This window comes from Anoplopoma fimbria, chromosome 7 (assembly GCF_027596085.1).
Source record: "Anoplopoma fimbria isolate UVic2021 breed Golden Eagle Sablefish chromosome 7, Afim_UVic_2022, whole genome shotgun sequence".
Lineage (NCBI taxonomy): Eukaryota > Metazoa > Chordata > Actinopteri > Perciformes > Anoplopomatidae > Anoplopoma > Anoplopoma fimbria.
The window spans coordinates 1656226-1673270 of NC_072455.1; the positions used below are offsets into that span (position 1 = coordinate 1656226).

The window sequence follows — 17045 nt, forward strand, 5'->3', positions numbered from 1 at the left end:
GTGGTCGCACTGCTGCAGTTCCTCCGCCGGGCCGCCGGGGGCGCTGCTCTGCGTTTCAGCACTCAGAAACAAAACGCTCTTCAAAATAAAAGAGGACGACTTTCATTTGTGGAGTTAAACCTCACCAGCGCGTTCAAAAACGAAGATATTTAATTAAATACGTAATAGCAACTAATAAAATCATTATTAGTGCTATTATATCATTAAAAGATAGATTGAGAGATCCCAGAGAGATGCGAGTGAGCTTTTATTTTTTTAATCAAATACCCGGAAGTGGTGTGCTCCATTAGCGCTAGCTTCCGGTTGGGGAAAACAAACAGAGCAGAGCGTGCTTCTCTAACCATGACATAAAACCTCACTTTACAGTAATTATTATCATTATTATTATATTTATTATTACTTGTATGTGTTGCTTTGACACAGTGCGTTCACATTGTGCGGATAGTTTTATCATTTCTGTGTGTTTTAACCCGGAAACTCGTTTGTTATGGACGCGGCTAGCAGCTAGCGGCTACCAGCTAGCGGCTCAGCATTGAACGGCAGGTTGACGCTAGCCTGCAGCTAACTAGCTCTGCGCTACAGCCATGGCCCCGGGCTCTGTGGCGGCCGCCTGCCGCAGCCTGGCGCTCTCCACCTGGCTGCTGTCCTTCTGCTTCGTGCACCTGCTGTGCCTGGACTTCACGGTGGCGGAGCGGGAGGAGTGGTACACCGCCTTCGTCAACATCTCCTACGTGGACCCGAGCACCGCGGAGCCGCGCAGCGAGAGGACGGAGTGCGGCCGCTACGGAGAGCACTCCCCGAAGAGGGACGCCCGCGGCACGGTGGTGCTCCCGGGAGGAGCAGGAGGAGGAGGAGGAGGAGGAGGAGGAGACCGGCAGGGCTGCGACCCCAACGGGAGGTTCAGCGTGCCCGCGCACAACGGGGCCTGGGTGGCGCTGGTGGCGCGCGGGAACTGCACCTACAGAGACAAGATCAGGCACGCGGCCGCGAACAACGCGAGCGCGGTGGTCGTGTTCAACGTGGGGGGCGGCCAACGAGACCATCACCATGCCGCACCCAGGTATATTTATTATTATTATTATACATTATATATATATATTATTATGTTCTATTATTATTATACATATTATTATAAATTATTATTTATTATCATATATTATTATTATTAACAACGAGACCATCACCATGCCGCACCCAGGTATATTTATTATTATTATATTATATCATTATATATACTATTATTATGTTCTATTATTATTATATGTATTATTATAAATTATTATTTATTATTATATATTATTATTATTAACAACGAGACCATCACCATGCCGCACCCAGGTATATTTATTATTATTATTATACATATATATATTATATTATTATGTTCTATTATTATTATACATATTATTATAAATTATTATTTATTATCATATATTATTATTATTAACAACGAGACCATCACCATGCCGCACCCAGGTATATTTATTATTATATATTATATCATTATATTATACTATTATTATGTTCTATTATTATTATATGTATTATTATAAATTATTATTTATTATTATATATTATTATTATTATTAACAACGAGACCATCACCATGCCGCACCCAGGTATATTTATTATTATTATTATATCATTATATATATATTATTATGTTCTATTATTATTATATATATTATTATAAATTATTATTTATTATTATATATTATTATTATTAACAACGAGACCATCACCATGCCGCATTTTAGGTATATTTATTATTATTATTATACATTATTATATTATATTATTATGTTCTATTATTATTATATATATTATTATAAATTATTATTTATTATTATTATTATTATATTAACAAGACCATCACCATGCCGCACCCAGGTATATTTATTATTATTATTATACATTATATATATATATTATTATGTTCTATTATTATTATATGTATTATTATAAATTATTATTTATTATCATATATTATTATTATTAACAACGAGACCATCACCATGCCGCACCCAGGTATATTTATTATTATTATTATATATTATATATGTTATATTATTATGTTCTATTATTATTATATATATTATTATAAATTATTATTTATTATTATATATTATTATTAACAACGAGACCATCACCATGCCGCACCCAGGTACTTATTTATTATTATTATTATATCATTATATATTATATTATTATGTTCTATTATTATTATATGTATTATTATAAATTATTATTTATTATCATATATTATTATTATTAACAACGAGACCATCACCATGCCGCACCCAGGTATATTTATTATTATTATTATACATTATATATACTATATTATTATGTTCTATTATTATTATACATATTATTATAAATTATTATTTATTATTATATATTATTATTATTAACAACGAGACCATCACCATGCCGCACCCAGGTATATTTATTATTATTATTATACATTATTATATACTATTATTATGTGTTATTATTATTATTATATATTATTATAAATTATTATTTATTATTATATATTATTATTATTATTATAATAGAGACCATCACCATGCCGCACCCAGGTATATTTATTATTATTATTATACATTATTATATATATTATTATGTTCTATTATTATTATACATATTATTATAAATTATTATTTATTATTATATATTATTATTATTAACAACGAGACCATCACCATGCCGCACCCAGGTACTTATTTATTATTATTATTATACATATATATATTATATTATTATGTTCTATTATTATTATATGTATTATTATAAATTATTATTTATTATTATATATTATTATTATTATATAACGAGACCATCACCATGCCGCACCCAGGTATTATTTATTATTATTATTATACATATATATATATATTATTATGTTCTATTATTATTATACATATTATTATAAATTATTATTTATTATTATATTATTATTATTATTAACAACGAGACCATCACCATGCCGCACCCAGGTATATTATTATTATTATTATATATTATTATATACTATTATTATGTTCTATTATTATTATATATATTATTATAAATTATTATTTATTATTATATATTATTATTATTAACAACGAGACCATCACCATGCCGCACCCAGGTATATTATTATTATATTTATTATATATATATTATTTATATTATTATTATATATATTATTATATTATTATTATTATTATTATTATTATATATAGAGACCATCACCATGCGCACCCAGGTATATTATTATATATATTTATTATATATATATATATTATATATATTATTATTATATATATTATATATATTATTATTATATTATATATAGAGACCATCACCATGCCATCGCATGCCGCACCCAGGTATTATTATATATTATTATTATTATTATTATATATAGAGACCATCACCATGCCACATCCAGATATTATTATATATTATTATTATATATATATATATATATATATATATATATTATTATTATTATTATATATAGAGACCATCACCATGCCACATCCAGGTATTATTTTATATATATATATATATATATTAATATATAGATATATGCCACCATGCCCCACCCAGATACTTATATATATATTTATTTATAGAGACCATCACCATGCCCCACCCAGGTACATGTATATGTATTATATTTATATATTTATTTATTTATAGAGACCATAAACCAGAAAAATTATCCTTAGTTGCAGCTCTGGTTGAATCAGACGGATCAGTTTTTCGACTGTGCTGTTGTGTCGTAACAGTATTACATTTATTTATATATTAGATTTGATTAGTAATAATAAATACACACTCCTGATTTGATCTAATGAAGTTTGTGTAACAGACTCTTCTGTTGTATCCAAAGTTTAACAGACTCACAGCTGTTTTCTCCGTCAGATGGAAAAACTCCCTCAGGGAAACACCAACAACAGAGTCTGTGTTTGCTTTAAATCTAATTTAAATCTGGAGTTCATGTCTTCCTGGGAATCTTTCTTTAGTCACATTACATAAAGTTACATATCTGACTGGACATCTGACTTGTTATCCAGATGTTGTTTTGCATTTCATCAGATTATTAGCCTTTTAAATGCTGGTTGGGATATTTGTCTACGGCTGCTACTAATGATTATTTTCATTATCAATTAATCAGCTTTTTGTTTAAGTCAGAAAGTTGTGAAAAATACAAGTTATGTAATTTAGCAACTAATCTGCTGGTTGATTTCTCGATTCATTTTCTATAAAAGTTACAAAATAGTAAAAAAATTATGTTTTATTTTTTTCAGAACCCAATGTGTTTCCAAAAGTACTTTTTTCTAATCTGACAATCGATCCAGAGCCCAAAGATATATTCAATTTTCTATCATAAAAGGCAAAGAAATCTTCACTTTTCAGAAGCTGAAATATGCAAATATTTGAAAGTTTTGCTTTAAAAATAACTGAAACGATTCCTGTTTGAAATGTCAGAAAGTGGTATCACTTAAAACATCTTAAAAGCCAAAATATTCAGTTTACTATCATAAAGGATAAAACAGCACATCCTCACAGTTACATTTATTAATTGAAAAACAACAGATAAATCATTTAAATAGTTGCCTCTTCATTTTCTGACTGGCAACAAATACATTCAGCAAATTTAAAGATGCCAAAAACAGAAATACGTCTCAGATAACAAAGGTTTTGTTGTTATTTTTATGTTAAAAGAAGTCAAATGAAGAATGTGAAATATTTAGTTTTAATTGTTTTATGGAGAGGAAAGAGTTCTCACTTTCTCACAAACAGCTGTTTTAGGACATTATTATTAGTTATTGTTAATATTAAAGGTTTGGCAAATATTGTATACAAGTACAAATGTGAGAGAGAGACATATTGATCCTCGGGGAGTATTTTTAGACTTATTGATTTAGTTGATGTTTATTGTGTTTGTTGGGGTTGGTTTGAGTTCAGTTCTTCCAACATGTGGCAGAACAAACTGAACACACAACAACAGTTACACCTTATTAACCTCTCAATGCTTCATATATCAATATGAGTATTAGAGTGAACAAACAAAGCAGAATATACTATAACAATATTGTGAGCTTATTTAAATTCTCTATAATCTAAGAGTGTATTTCAATAGACCAATAAAATACCCAAACTACCCCTTTTAAACGTTAAATATTCAAACTGTCTGACTCTTAACTTGAACTAAAGACATGATTTATCTTGAGGAAGATGTTATATCCTTTAAATATGACGACCGTCTCTGTTTGGAGACATTCAGAGAGATTCTGAAACTCTTTGACTTCCTCAAAAACACTTCTGACAAACAGACTACGACGGCGAAGATGTGTCAACATACAGACTACAAACTTTTCCTTTTATAAACGCCGTCATTTGATCAAATCCAAGTGCAAACAGCAGCTATCTGAGTGCGAGGACAGAGTCATAACGTGAAATCATAACGTGAAATCAACTAATCATACTCTCAAATAGAAAGACCGCGTTTGAATAACACTGAATCCTAGTCAGCTGACCTTTGACCTGTTTCATTGTGGAGGTTTAAAGGTTGTTTCTGCAAATGAGACAAATAGAAACTTCTTCTGCTTCTTTTTCCTCCTCTGAAACTCTTCATTCATCACTTTCAGTTCGTTCTCTCCAGAAGTAAACCTGATTCCTCAGAAATGATTTGACTCGTTCACAGCTGATCCCTGGTCACTACGTTACATAAATATAAATATAAATATTCGATAGTGAAGTCGTAGTAATCCTGAGCTCTCTTTATGTAATCTGGTGTTTGAACTTGATACCAAAGATGGCTGTTTACTCAGTGACGTCATCCAACGTGTCGGGGTTCAGGGTTTGTTTTTAGAGAGGCGTCTCCGGTGGGAGGACGAGCAGCAGGAAACAGAAGTAAAGAGTTCAGCAACGTGATTAATGGGTCACGTTGGTTTTCTTCAACATGGAACCTGGTTTCATGTTTTTGTGTTTAATCAACAAATGAGGACGAAGAAATTCTAGTCTAGTATTTATGGATAACTCTACAGCTGATAAACTATATATATGTGTATATATATAAATTTATGTATATATTTATATTTTTATATACATTTATATTTATGAATATATATATTCATAAATATATATTTATATATATTTTATAATATATAATTTTAATGAATATATTTATGAATAGATATATGTTTATGAATATATATATTTTATTTAAATGAGACCCGAGCAGCAAAGGCATGGATAAGAGAAATCCAAGAGCAACAAAGGCATGAAAATCTAGGAAATGGATGGATGGGGTTTTGATGAAATATAAAATCATAACATAAATCATCATGATTAAATGAATTGATAAAGATGGAAAAAAGAGAAGCTCCACATTAGCTGGAGGGAGATTGTCTGACAGTTTCCTACTTGCTGTTGGCTTTTCGATTATATATTCAAATTTAGAGTGTTTGTTGACGTCCAGTGTGTTTCCCTCGTCCCTCCTCAGGTACCGGTGAGGTGGTCGCCATCATGATCCCGGAGCCGAAAGGCCGCGAGGTCGCCTCCCTGCTGGAGCGCAACGTGACGGTCAACATGACGATCACCATCGGAACCAGGAACCTGCAGAAGTACGTGAGCAGGACGTCGGTGGTGTTCGTGTCCATCTCCTTCATCGTGCTGATGATCATCTCTCTGGCCTGGCTCGTCTTCTACTACATCCAGAGGTTCAGATACGCCAACGCCCGAGACCGGAACCAGGTAGACCCGGGTTCAGATCTCTTCTTCTGCAGCGACGTGGTTCTGTGTCTACTTCAGATCTGGTTCACCTCAAAGTCCGTGAGGGTTTAGTTCTGTCCCGCTCTCAGACATTTTGAGAAACTTTATTAACACTTTACGTAAATCCGCATTTCTGCAGACTTTGCCCAAGATAATTACCCACAATTCATAGCAATGTGAAGTTAAACAAGTGGAAGCATGAAGGCGTAAAAAACGTAAACAAAGAGGACGACAATTGTGAATTCAGGCTGGTGTATAACGTTTACTCAGAAACATTAAGGATTAAAGATGGAACATAAAAACACAAGAAAACAGATTTCTTCATCAAACATTTCATTTGGTTATTCTCGTCATTTCATGAGGCAAAGCCTGGAAGACGTTTGAATCGGGGAGTAAAAAGTACAACATAAATACCCACAATTGTACATAGTATTTTTTTAACGTTGTCGTGTAAATGATCTAGAATTGGCTCCACAAACGACAACAATAACGAGCTTTTCTGTGTGTTCATTTGTGATAAAAGTAGAATATACAACTCTGGAGGCTGGAGCCAATCCGCATATTTTACTTGTGATACTTTAAGTACGTTTTGCTGATACTGCTGCTGTACTTTTACCTAAACAATATTTAGATTACAGGACTTTAACTTGTGGACTTTAACTGCTGCTGATTTAAGTCACAACAACAAACTGAATGTTCCCCAAAACAGCTGATTAGAAACAGCTTCTTCAGAATTACAACAGAAAAAAACAAGATTGTGAAATTCATAACTCATCACAGCTGCTTCCACTGACACAAGTCAGAAAGAAAATGTTTTGTAATCGTGTTTTTCCGAGTCACGAGAAGCAAAAGAAAGCTGAAAGAAAAGAAGCTCCTCTTTATGGAAACAGAACAATCATGACTAGAAGTAGAGAGAACTCAAACATGTCTTTAGTGAAGAATAACACAGTTATAATGACATCAATCATTAAAAATAAAGAAACGCAAGTTGAATTTCTTTGATCATTTATTTTAGAAAAATTGGAATAAATGAAATCTATATATCCATGATTTTTCTAAGTGCCTAAAAGTGTTACCAATGTTGTAAAAAAACAAACTGAGGCTCAACATGGTTTATATACATATATGTATTGAGCTATTTACATTTACAACCCCTCCTCTCTGCTCTGAGTTTCACAGATTTGTTGTCACATGACTGTTGGTCTCATGTGAATCAATCATAACTTCATAGTTTCTCTGAGGAGCTCAGAATTTAATGTTTTTTACAGAATCTGTTTAAAGCAAAATGTTTATTTTTGGCGAGATTTTAAAACGAGACATGTCGAATAAAATGTTTTTGCTGAAATCACAATTTTAATCTTAGTTTCGGTTTCATTCCCTGACGGAAGCGTTCGTCACACATGATGTGTTCAAGGACCATCGTAAAGATAAAACTTTGAGAATTATTAAGTCACAATGTTTTAGAAAGGATCTCATCTCTAAAGAATCTCCAGATGTTTCACCTCTGCCTCCTCACCTCAGACTAAACCTCTCTCTCTCTCTCTCTCTCTCTCTCTCTCTCTCTCTCTCTCTCTCTCTCTCTCGCGTCGTCTCGGCGACGCAGCGAAGAAGGCCATCAGCAAGCTGCAGGTCCGAACCATCAGGAAGGGCGACCAGGAGACGGAGGTCGACTTTGACAACTGTGCCGTCTGCATCGAGGGCTACAAACCCAACGACGTGGTCCGCATACTGCCCTGCAGGTAAACACTCACACAGGAACCAGAACCAGAACCAGGGACTAAATACGATTAGTTGTTACCTTTATTCACGGTACGAAAAAACTGTTTATTTTCTCCACGTAATGTTTGTGTGAATGATTTAATGACAAAAACAACTGTTTAAAAATATATATTATATATTAAAAAACTATAATCAGAGTTAAATAAACAACTTCTCAATATGTAGATTGATTAATGTGAGAAAAATGATTTCTTTAAACTTTATTTTGCATTTATTGTTAAAACTTGAAGTTGATGATGAAGGTTTGGGAGTCTGGAAGTATTTGGTTTAGGTAGAATACCTTGAAAGTGCATGAAAACTACTCAAAATGTACTAATTATTTATTTAAAAAGCTTCACAAACCCTTTTTAAAAAAACTCCCGAAGTGAACTTTCTGATGGTTTCCAGAGAAAAGGTTTTTTTTACCAGGTGTCACGTTTGTTTACAAAAATACTATCAGTCATGTGATCACAAAAAAGCTGATAAGAGTTCAGAAATATTTCAGGGTTGAGACGAAGAATACTTTTCTTGTTCTTCTGTTTTGTTAATTAAAAAGCATCCAGATTCTGCTGTAAACTCGATGCTCCTCCAGCTGATTTCTCTTGTTTCTGTGTGACGGCAGACAGATGACCGTGTTGTTGTTTGTTGTTTCTCTGCAGACATTTGTTCCATAAGAGCTGCGTGGATCCGTGGCTGCTGGACCACCGGACGTGTCCCATGTGCAAGATGAACATCCTCAAAGCCCTCGGCATCGCGGTGAGGCTTTAATGATGTTACAATAATTCATTTTGACAGTATTTTGGAAAACATTTCAGTTTAAACGTCTTTACAGATCTTTTATCACAGAGCTGCAACTGAATAATAATTTGAACAGGTAGTTTTAACCTCGTTTTAATGAAATAAAACGACTGAAGTCAGCGATACTCGGACAATTTATTGAAAAATAATCCTAATTTTCTATAAAGGAAAAAATCACAACCTGTCCCAAACTCCTGTAACCCACAAAATGTAATACAAAGTAGTTCAAGTAACAAATTCATGATTTAAAAAAAATATATATATATATATATATCTAAATCAAAGTATTTGAACGGAAGTTTTGTGTCATTTTACAATATTCAAGTATTTAAGAAAAACAGGTTTTTAATAATCAACAATATAAAAAGGATTGTGTCAGAATTTTCTTTGAGCTGGTGTGTGTTTTCTTTTTTTTTATTTAAATTCAGGCGGCTAAAAATTGAAGCCAAAGCTTCATGTCTTAAAGCTGCATTCTCTCTCCTGTCCACCAGGGGGCGACTCCTCTGGTTGTATAGAAGTCTATGAGAAAATGACTCTACTTCTCTCTTGATTTATTCCCTCAGTAAACATTGTAAACATGAGTTTATGGTCTCAATCTCTAGTTTCAAGTCTTCTTCAATACAGCATGATGTTCATTTAGTAAATGATGCTCCATTTAGAGTCAAACAGACCATAAAGCAGGGGATGCTTTAGGGCGGGGCTACACACGGTTGTCCGTGTTTTACCTCTTACAACTTTAACCCTTTCACAGTGTGTTTTCACTTCATTAAAGTCAATCGTAACATTTTGGATGCCTAAAAATTGTATCCGTTGTACTTAGCTCCGCCCTCCCGTGTCACCTCTGGTTGCAAAAAACCAAGATGGCGACGGCGAAAAGCTTCATATATACAGTCTGTGTGTAAATCATGATTTTGTTACTTGGGAAAAGTTCTTGAACTTCTTTTTCTGTCTAATTTTGTCAAAGCTCTCAACTGTTTCTCAAACTTATTAAAAACTAGTAAAGTAAAAATAATTTATTGATCGAGTTTATTGACATCAATAGCGATGATCATTGATGGAAACGTGTTTTCTGACTCTGCTGTCTCCTCCTCCAGCTGAACGCAGACTGCCTGGACGACCTCCCCCTGGACTACGACCTGGCCCTGGGCGGGGTGGGGGTGTGGGGCCGGGTGGAGTCGGGGTTCTGGCCCTGGAGGCCGTGGTGTCGGGGGCCTCCAGCGACGGGACGCTGAGCGAGGGCGGCTCCTCCGTGGTGCTGGACCCCGGGGTCCGGAGGGTCGGGCTCCCTCAGGACTACCAGGACCCCGACACCCTGAGGGACAGCCCGGTGACGGCCACCACGGACACACACACAGGTAACACACACACACACACACACACACACACACACACACACACACACACACACACAGGTAACACACACACACACACACACACACACACACACACACACACACACAGGTAACACACACACACACACAGGTAACACAGATAACACACACACACACACACACACAGACAGATAACACACACACACACACAGTGACACACACACACACACACCTCTGTTCTGGTCTGTGGTGTCTCACCTGGTCCTCGTCCTCCTCCAGGTGAACTCCAGCCGATGGCGAGCAGCGCCTCCGTGGCGTCCTTGGTCATCACCGTGGAAACGGGTCTCTCGGACGAGGAGGGGTCCGTGGAACAGTGTCAGCTGGGGGACAAGTCCTGAGAGGAGCACAACAGAACCAGACCAGAACCAGACCAGAACCCCCGCCCCCCCAACCACCACCACCACCATCGGGCCACAACAGACTTTAATATGGTCCAAAACCAGACCCAGGACCTGGTTCTGGTTTTAACAGTTTTTTGTTTCTCTCTGGACCTGTTTGATACAGAAGCTGAGCCAAACCAAGCTGTCCCGACCCGAGTCTGTCTAGAATCAGAGGGTCTAGACTCTAGAGGGTTTGCACATGGTGGACTTGAGATAGTTGAAGGTGTGTGTTGGTTTTGATCTGGTTTCATTTGTGGTCTCCTGGACTCTCGGCGAGTTTTGGAACCAGGACCTGACCTGGTCTAACGTGGGTTTATCCTGGGATGTGACTCAGTCCACCTCTCTGTCTCTAGAAGTAGAACCCCCCCGACTTCTTTCCTGGTCCAACCCATCGGTCCTAAGAAACCTAAACTCCAAATATATTGTGGACGTTTGTCTCCAGACTTCAGATGGACGGATGGGGTTCAAAGTGGATCTCCGAAAGCCACGTTTATACTCTGGAGAACACGAGGAAGATCTCAGTCAGCGTGTGAGCGGAGTAGAAACTGAGACGGGCGGCTGCCAAAGGAGGATTCTGACTCTGGATCTGGATTCTGACTCTGGATCTGGATTCTGACTCTGGATCTGGATTCTGACTCTGGATCTGGATTCTGACTCTGGATCTGGAGTCCTGCGTATATTTCTACGTGTACACAGAATATTCTGCTACCTGGTTTGAGGCACAACGACTAAAGAAAACCCGGACGGTGACCCAGAACCAGAGCTGCTCACCTCCTGGATTCTCTGGAGGTTTTATTCTCCCGCCAACGCCAACGATGTGTGCAAGGACCGACTTTTCTTTTTTTTTTGGAAAGGAACACTTTTATGTTTTATTTTGAAAGGACACGCCGGCTGCTCTGCTTGGGTTCGTGTTCTTCTTCCAGTGTTACCCCGTCGTGGCAGTGTTTTACAGCTTCAGTATTGAATAGAAACTACACACAGTGATTTTAGTTTTGCCTGTCAGTATAATTGAAGGCTCCTTTCTCTTCACAGTGCAGCAGTACTGACAGTGTTTGGTTTGGATGCTTTCTGTCGTCGGCTGTGGTTCATGTGTGCGTTTTGGGGAAAACTGGTGTCACCAAGAAATGTTTGCAAGGCTGTACAGGTATGAGGACGGTTAATGAAATGCGGAATTATGAGAAAATGGTATCAAGAGAACGGCCACGATGACGGAGAGTTTATAGCTACATTTAGTTTCTCTATTTACAACATCTAGAATCCATCCGTAACGCTTGGCGGACACTGAATGCTTTTATTTTGTTAACCTCACGTTTTAATCTGCCTTTCCTTTGTGCTCACGCTGTACATACGACACGGAGCTCACACCGAGGCAGTGACGACGTCCAATAAAGTTAATTCAAACGTGACGATTATGTCCTCGACGACGTTGAGAGGTTAGTTTGTGCACTTCGACTGCGAAGCGAAAGTAAGAAGCTGCTTTTGTTCTGCAACGAAGTTTAATATCACAGAAGGTTCAGTCACGATTATGTTTTCAGCCACAACGTGTAAAATAAAACTTTATTAGTGATTAAATAACTTCGGTACAATTTTTAACGGATCTTTGCACAGAAGAAACTGCCCAAACTGCGAGACGGCCGACCACAATTTCAAGCCAGATTTATAGATCGGGCGTCGTAATACATCGTAATCAGGCGCTATAATACATCATAACAGGGCGTTGTGATTGGACGCCATAATCGGCCATCGTAATCCAGTGTTGTTATCGGGCGTCGTGATTTAGATTCGTAATCATGCTTTGTAATCTTGTTACCGGGCCTCGTAATCTGGCCGTATAATTGGGCGTCTTAGTGGGACATCGTAGTCGGGCTTATTGGGCGTCGTCATTTGGTATCGTAAATTGGTGATCTGGCAGAAATTTGTTGAAATTGTAAAATGCGTTGGTGGTGCCAGTCTGGGGTTTAGTGAGAGGAAGGAAAGACTTTGTTCTTCAGTCTTCCACGTTGTCCGTCCGGAGTCGTAACGTTGAATAATGGTTATGATGTCATCATGTCGGAACCCGTCTTTATGTGCGTCCGTTACCACGACGTCCTCATGCTACCTTTTTTTAAAAACACCTTGACCTTTAACCCTGACAATCACGGGTCGGCCCCTTTTTGATTTGCCAGTTTTGCATCTTTTCCCTGAAACCTAAGATGTGTTTTTCCGAACGCACCGCCACAATAAGAGTCAGCTGCCGTTACGACACCCAAAACGAGCTGTGAAAGACGATCGATCGATCCGGAGAGTTTAGCGAAGGATCCTTCCCTGTAGTTCACTCTGGACGCCGAGCATGTAAATATGAAATGTATATTCCACATGTTCACCGTGTGGCAGCGCCAAGAGAGTCAAAGATTGTCGTCTATTTTGATACCAGAGGAGACGTTTTTATTTTTGTAATGAAAAAGACACCCAGCAGCAGACTGATCCCGGCGGCCTGGACAACCTCAATGTGATTGAGTGTCCAGGCTGATTAAACTGCTGATTATTTGTGTATTTGTACATACAGACAGTACGCTAAGGACTTTGATGGAATGACTCTAAACTATCGTGAGTTTAAACATTCAATAATGTGTTAAGAAACTAAATTTAAGAAAAAAGGAAATCATGCAACAAGCCTCCGAAAATAAGAAAAACCATCGCACAGACATGATGGGATTTGTAGTTCAACCATTCAGCTGTAAGTACGAATAATTAACTGGAAATGTAATCAAGTTTTTTCGTGATGTTTCGTAGAATTCAAATGGTACTAAATTCCAAGAGTATGAAGCATAATCGTGTTTTATGTTTCCAGTCAAACCAGAACGACTTTAAAACGACTTCTTCCTACTTTGCCGTCTTTGTCAGTTACCAAGTATTTAACAGAAACCTAGTTAATAATAAAAAAACAAACTGGTAAAATGGTGGAGAATGAATTAACTGTAATATATAAAGATGAAGGATGTGTACATGCCAAGTCGTGGCCATTTTTATTTTTAAACTTAAGTCAATTCCTTTGTGCTGTAAGCTTTATTTTGAAGGCATTTAACCAAGAAATCTGTTTCCACATTTGCACTGTTTCATTTCTGTTGTTCTTCTCGTAAAGACTGAGGCTGCTGTGGCATGTCGGTCCCCCGCGACGGGAATCGAACCTTAAATTCTGATTTGTTATCAACGGAAGTGTCTCCGTAGAAAAGTATCAAAACGTGCAAATCTTCAGTTTTGTGTTCGGAGAAACGTTAATTATACTTTTCAAAGTAAAAGTAATTAATTAGTTTGATATCTTTACCGTCATAGTATCAAATATTATTGATACTTTAATGAGCTTTAATAGTAATAATTGATTTTGCTAACGTGTTTAAAATCGGACCCTCATGTCACTGCCAGTAATGACGTCTGATTGGTTCCCATTGGCTGTCCTCCCTCGATGCTGTGTTTTGATTGGTTGCTCAGCCTCATTCTGTGGATGCACTTTAATTCTGTTTCTCTGGACGGTTCTGGAAAAGTCTCTTTTTTTTTTCTTTCAACCATTTTTGTTTTTTCTTGTCGTCTTTCCTTCGACAATTTTGTTACTTTTAAACTCCGAGACTTGTTTTGTTTTGGAAATGTACGGGATCGTTTCTGGAAAATGATACCAAACAATACGATGTAAATGTTTGACCGACTGCCATATATTTTGCCATAAATTGTAATTTGTGTTGTAGTTTCTGATCTTTATCCACAAGCAGGTGAATCCTGAGTCACGTAATCCCACCGGGATTAAACATTCAATTGATTTCTGACAACTGGCAGTGAAAACAACAAAAAGAAGACACAACATGTTTTATTTAAATCAATTTGAATTAAATGTTCGGGAAAAAAACGAGAGAAATGTTCAGATCCCTCCAGAGAGAGTGTGTGTGTGTGTGTGTGAGTGTGTGTGTGTGTGTGTGTGTGTGTGTGTTTTCTACGGTATTAATTAATTGTTTTCCAGAGCGTCCGTTTGTGTGGTTGTCCTGTGCACGCAAACACTAAAGAATACCTACGTACACACGTGTAAATACGAGGCGGCGTGACGCCATGTTGTTTCTGTGTTTCAGTTGTTGCACGTGTTCTGATTCAGGACGGATTTAAATAAAAGTTTAATTCAAGTTTTGGGGTTTTAATCCCGTCTGGTGTTTGTTGGTCTTCTTTTAAAACATTTTTCTTTAAGAGGTGATGAGATTTTATTGTTTGTTTTTCCCAATAATTAAAGTTTTCTTGACAGATACATTCTACATCTTCATGTTTATTTTATAAACTTCTGTGTTTTAGGTGCATTTTGCTGTTTTTATTGTGAAAATATTTGATTGAATCCTTGTTTTCTTTAAAAAGCATTTCAGGAAGATTTAAAATTATTTAAATTTCAAGCATTCAACAGTCATAAAATCAATTCAAGATGTTTTTACAATACTTTAAATTGCAAGAAAGAAAAATGGAGATGGAGTAAAAGTTTTATGTATTTTAACTAAACAAAGCTTATACACAAAAAAGTGGCATTGACCTATAATTATGTATTATTATATATGTAATTACGAGGACACTCCTCTACCGAATATTGACATAACTCATAATTAAGTTTCTGAAGGCGGTTGACGCTGGTTTATCGTTGCTAATGCTAACTATCCACTTTATTTTATTTTTCACATTCTGTATCAGATAAAACAATAATCACTTTCTGAAAAAAATATCATTAATGACAAATTGACACAAAAAAGAAGTTAAATCACAGTGAATGTTTAACATTTATTTAATGATGCTAGGGGGCGCTACTGCTACACACTGTCTGTAAAGAACAGGTTCCTCCAAGAACGTCTTAACGTGGACAAATGGAACATTATTGAATTATTTCTATCCATTAGTTACAGAACAAACGTGGAGCTGGAGGAAGCAGTGAACACTCTGAACATCTAGCAAGTCTAGAATCTAAATGGTTCTTATTTTGACTATGAAAACTGTTTGTTTTAATGAGTTATATATATGTATTTATATATTTGTGTTTTTCTTAGAAAGGAACCACAATCAGTGTTTTGGATACAACCACAGATCTGATACTATGGAGAAACATTTTGGGTTATTGTCTTTGTGGGTAAAACATTTCTATTTATGTTTTTGATTTACTGTCATAATTTTGATTTAGTAAGTTACCATCACATCACTTTGACCTTAAAAGTCAGCAGTCATATCTTGTTATTGTGACTCAGAATCGAATCATTTTAACTTCTTTCATTATTTCTTCTGTCTTGTCGTTCGTAGTATTTAATGTGTGGCTTTTTGAAATAACTTTTTTAAGGCTAAAGTCTTTCGCAGCTTCATTTTGGATTTGTTCAGTGCTGAAACAGGAAGTCAAAGCATATGTACTCTGTGGTTATTGTGGTACTTTTCATGTGTTTTGCTTGACTCAGTACTTCTTGGAGCTCCTTTTTTATTTTTGGCCGCTGAACAAGATAACCTGAGAAAGATAGAAAATGTTTAAAGCGTTAGAAGTGTTTGATCACAACAAGCATTAAAGCAGTCATGTGTTTTAACAGGAAACATATTGCTATTTAACTTGTAGTTGGTCAGAAAGTTCATATTTCTTTTGCAAATACCTGAAACAAGGAAAAATAACGTTTTACCTGCAGACGTCATTGTGTGAAAGAGTTGGAGCTGGAAAAAACAATGAGAACAGTTTTGTGATAAATAAATAAATTGGTGCTTTCTGGATGCTATGATGAAATATATCTGTTCCAGGTCAAAGGTGCTTTTGTTAATTCTATTAATATTTTACCTGGTTTCTCTTCTGGCTTCTGCAAACTTGTGTCTCAACAGGAACGAGGCCACAGCGTCAGCAACCTACACAAACAAACAATATATTATAAATATAAATATATTTACAAGGTCAGGCAGCATCATTACATAAAAGTAT

At 36.0% G+C, this 17045-nt stretch overlaps 1 protein-coding gene across 1 annotated transcript; it reads left to right on the plus strand.

Moving 5' to 3' along the window:
* Positions 1 to 307: 307 nt before the first annotated feature.
* rnf150b (ring finger protein 150b) lies at positions 308 to 15265 on the plus strand. Its single transcript, XM_054601430.1, is given in 8 exon segments — positions 308 to 1027; positions 1029 to 1060; positions 6509 to 6758; positions 8361 to 8516; positions 9195 to 9291; positions 10428 to 10482; positions 10485 to 10688; positions 10944 to 15265. Coding segments are annotated over 8 exon segments (1356 nt in total). The 5' UTR covers positions 308 to 584; the 3' UTR covers positions 11063 to 15265.
* Positions 15266 to 17045: the final 1780 nt, after the last annotated feature.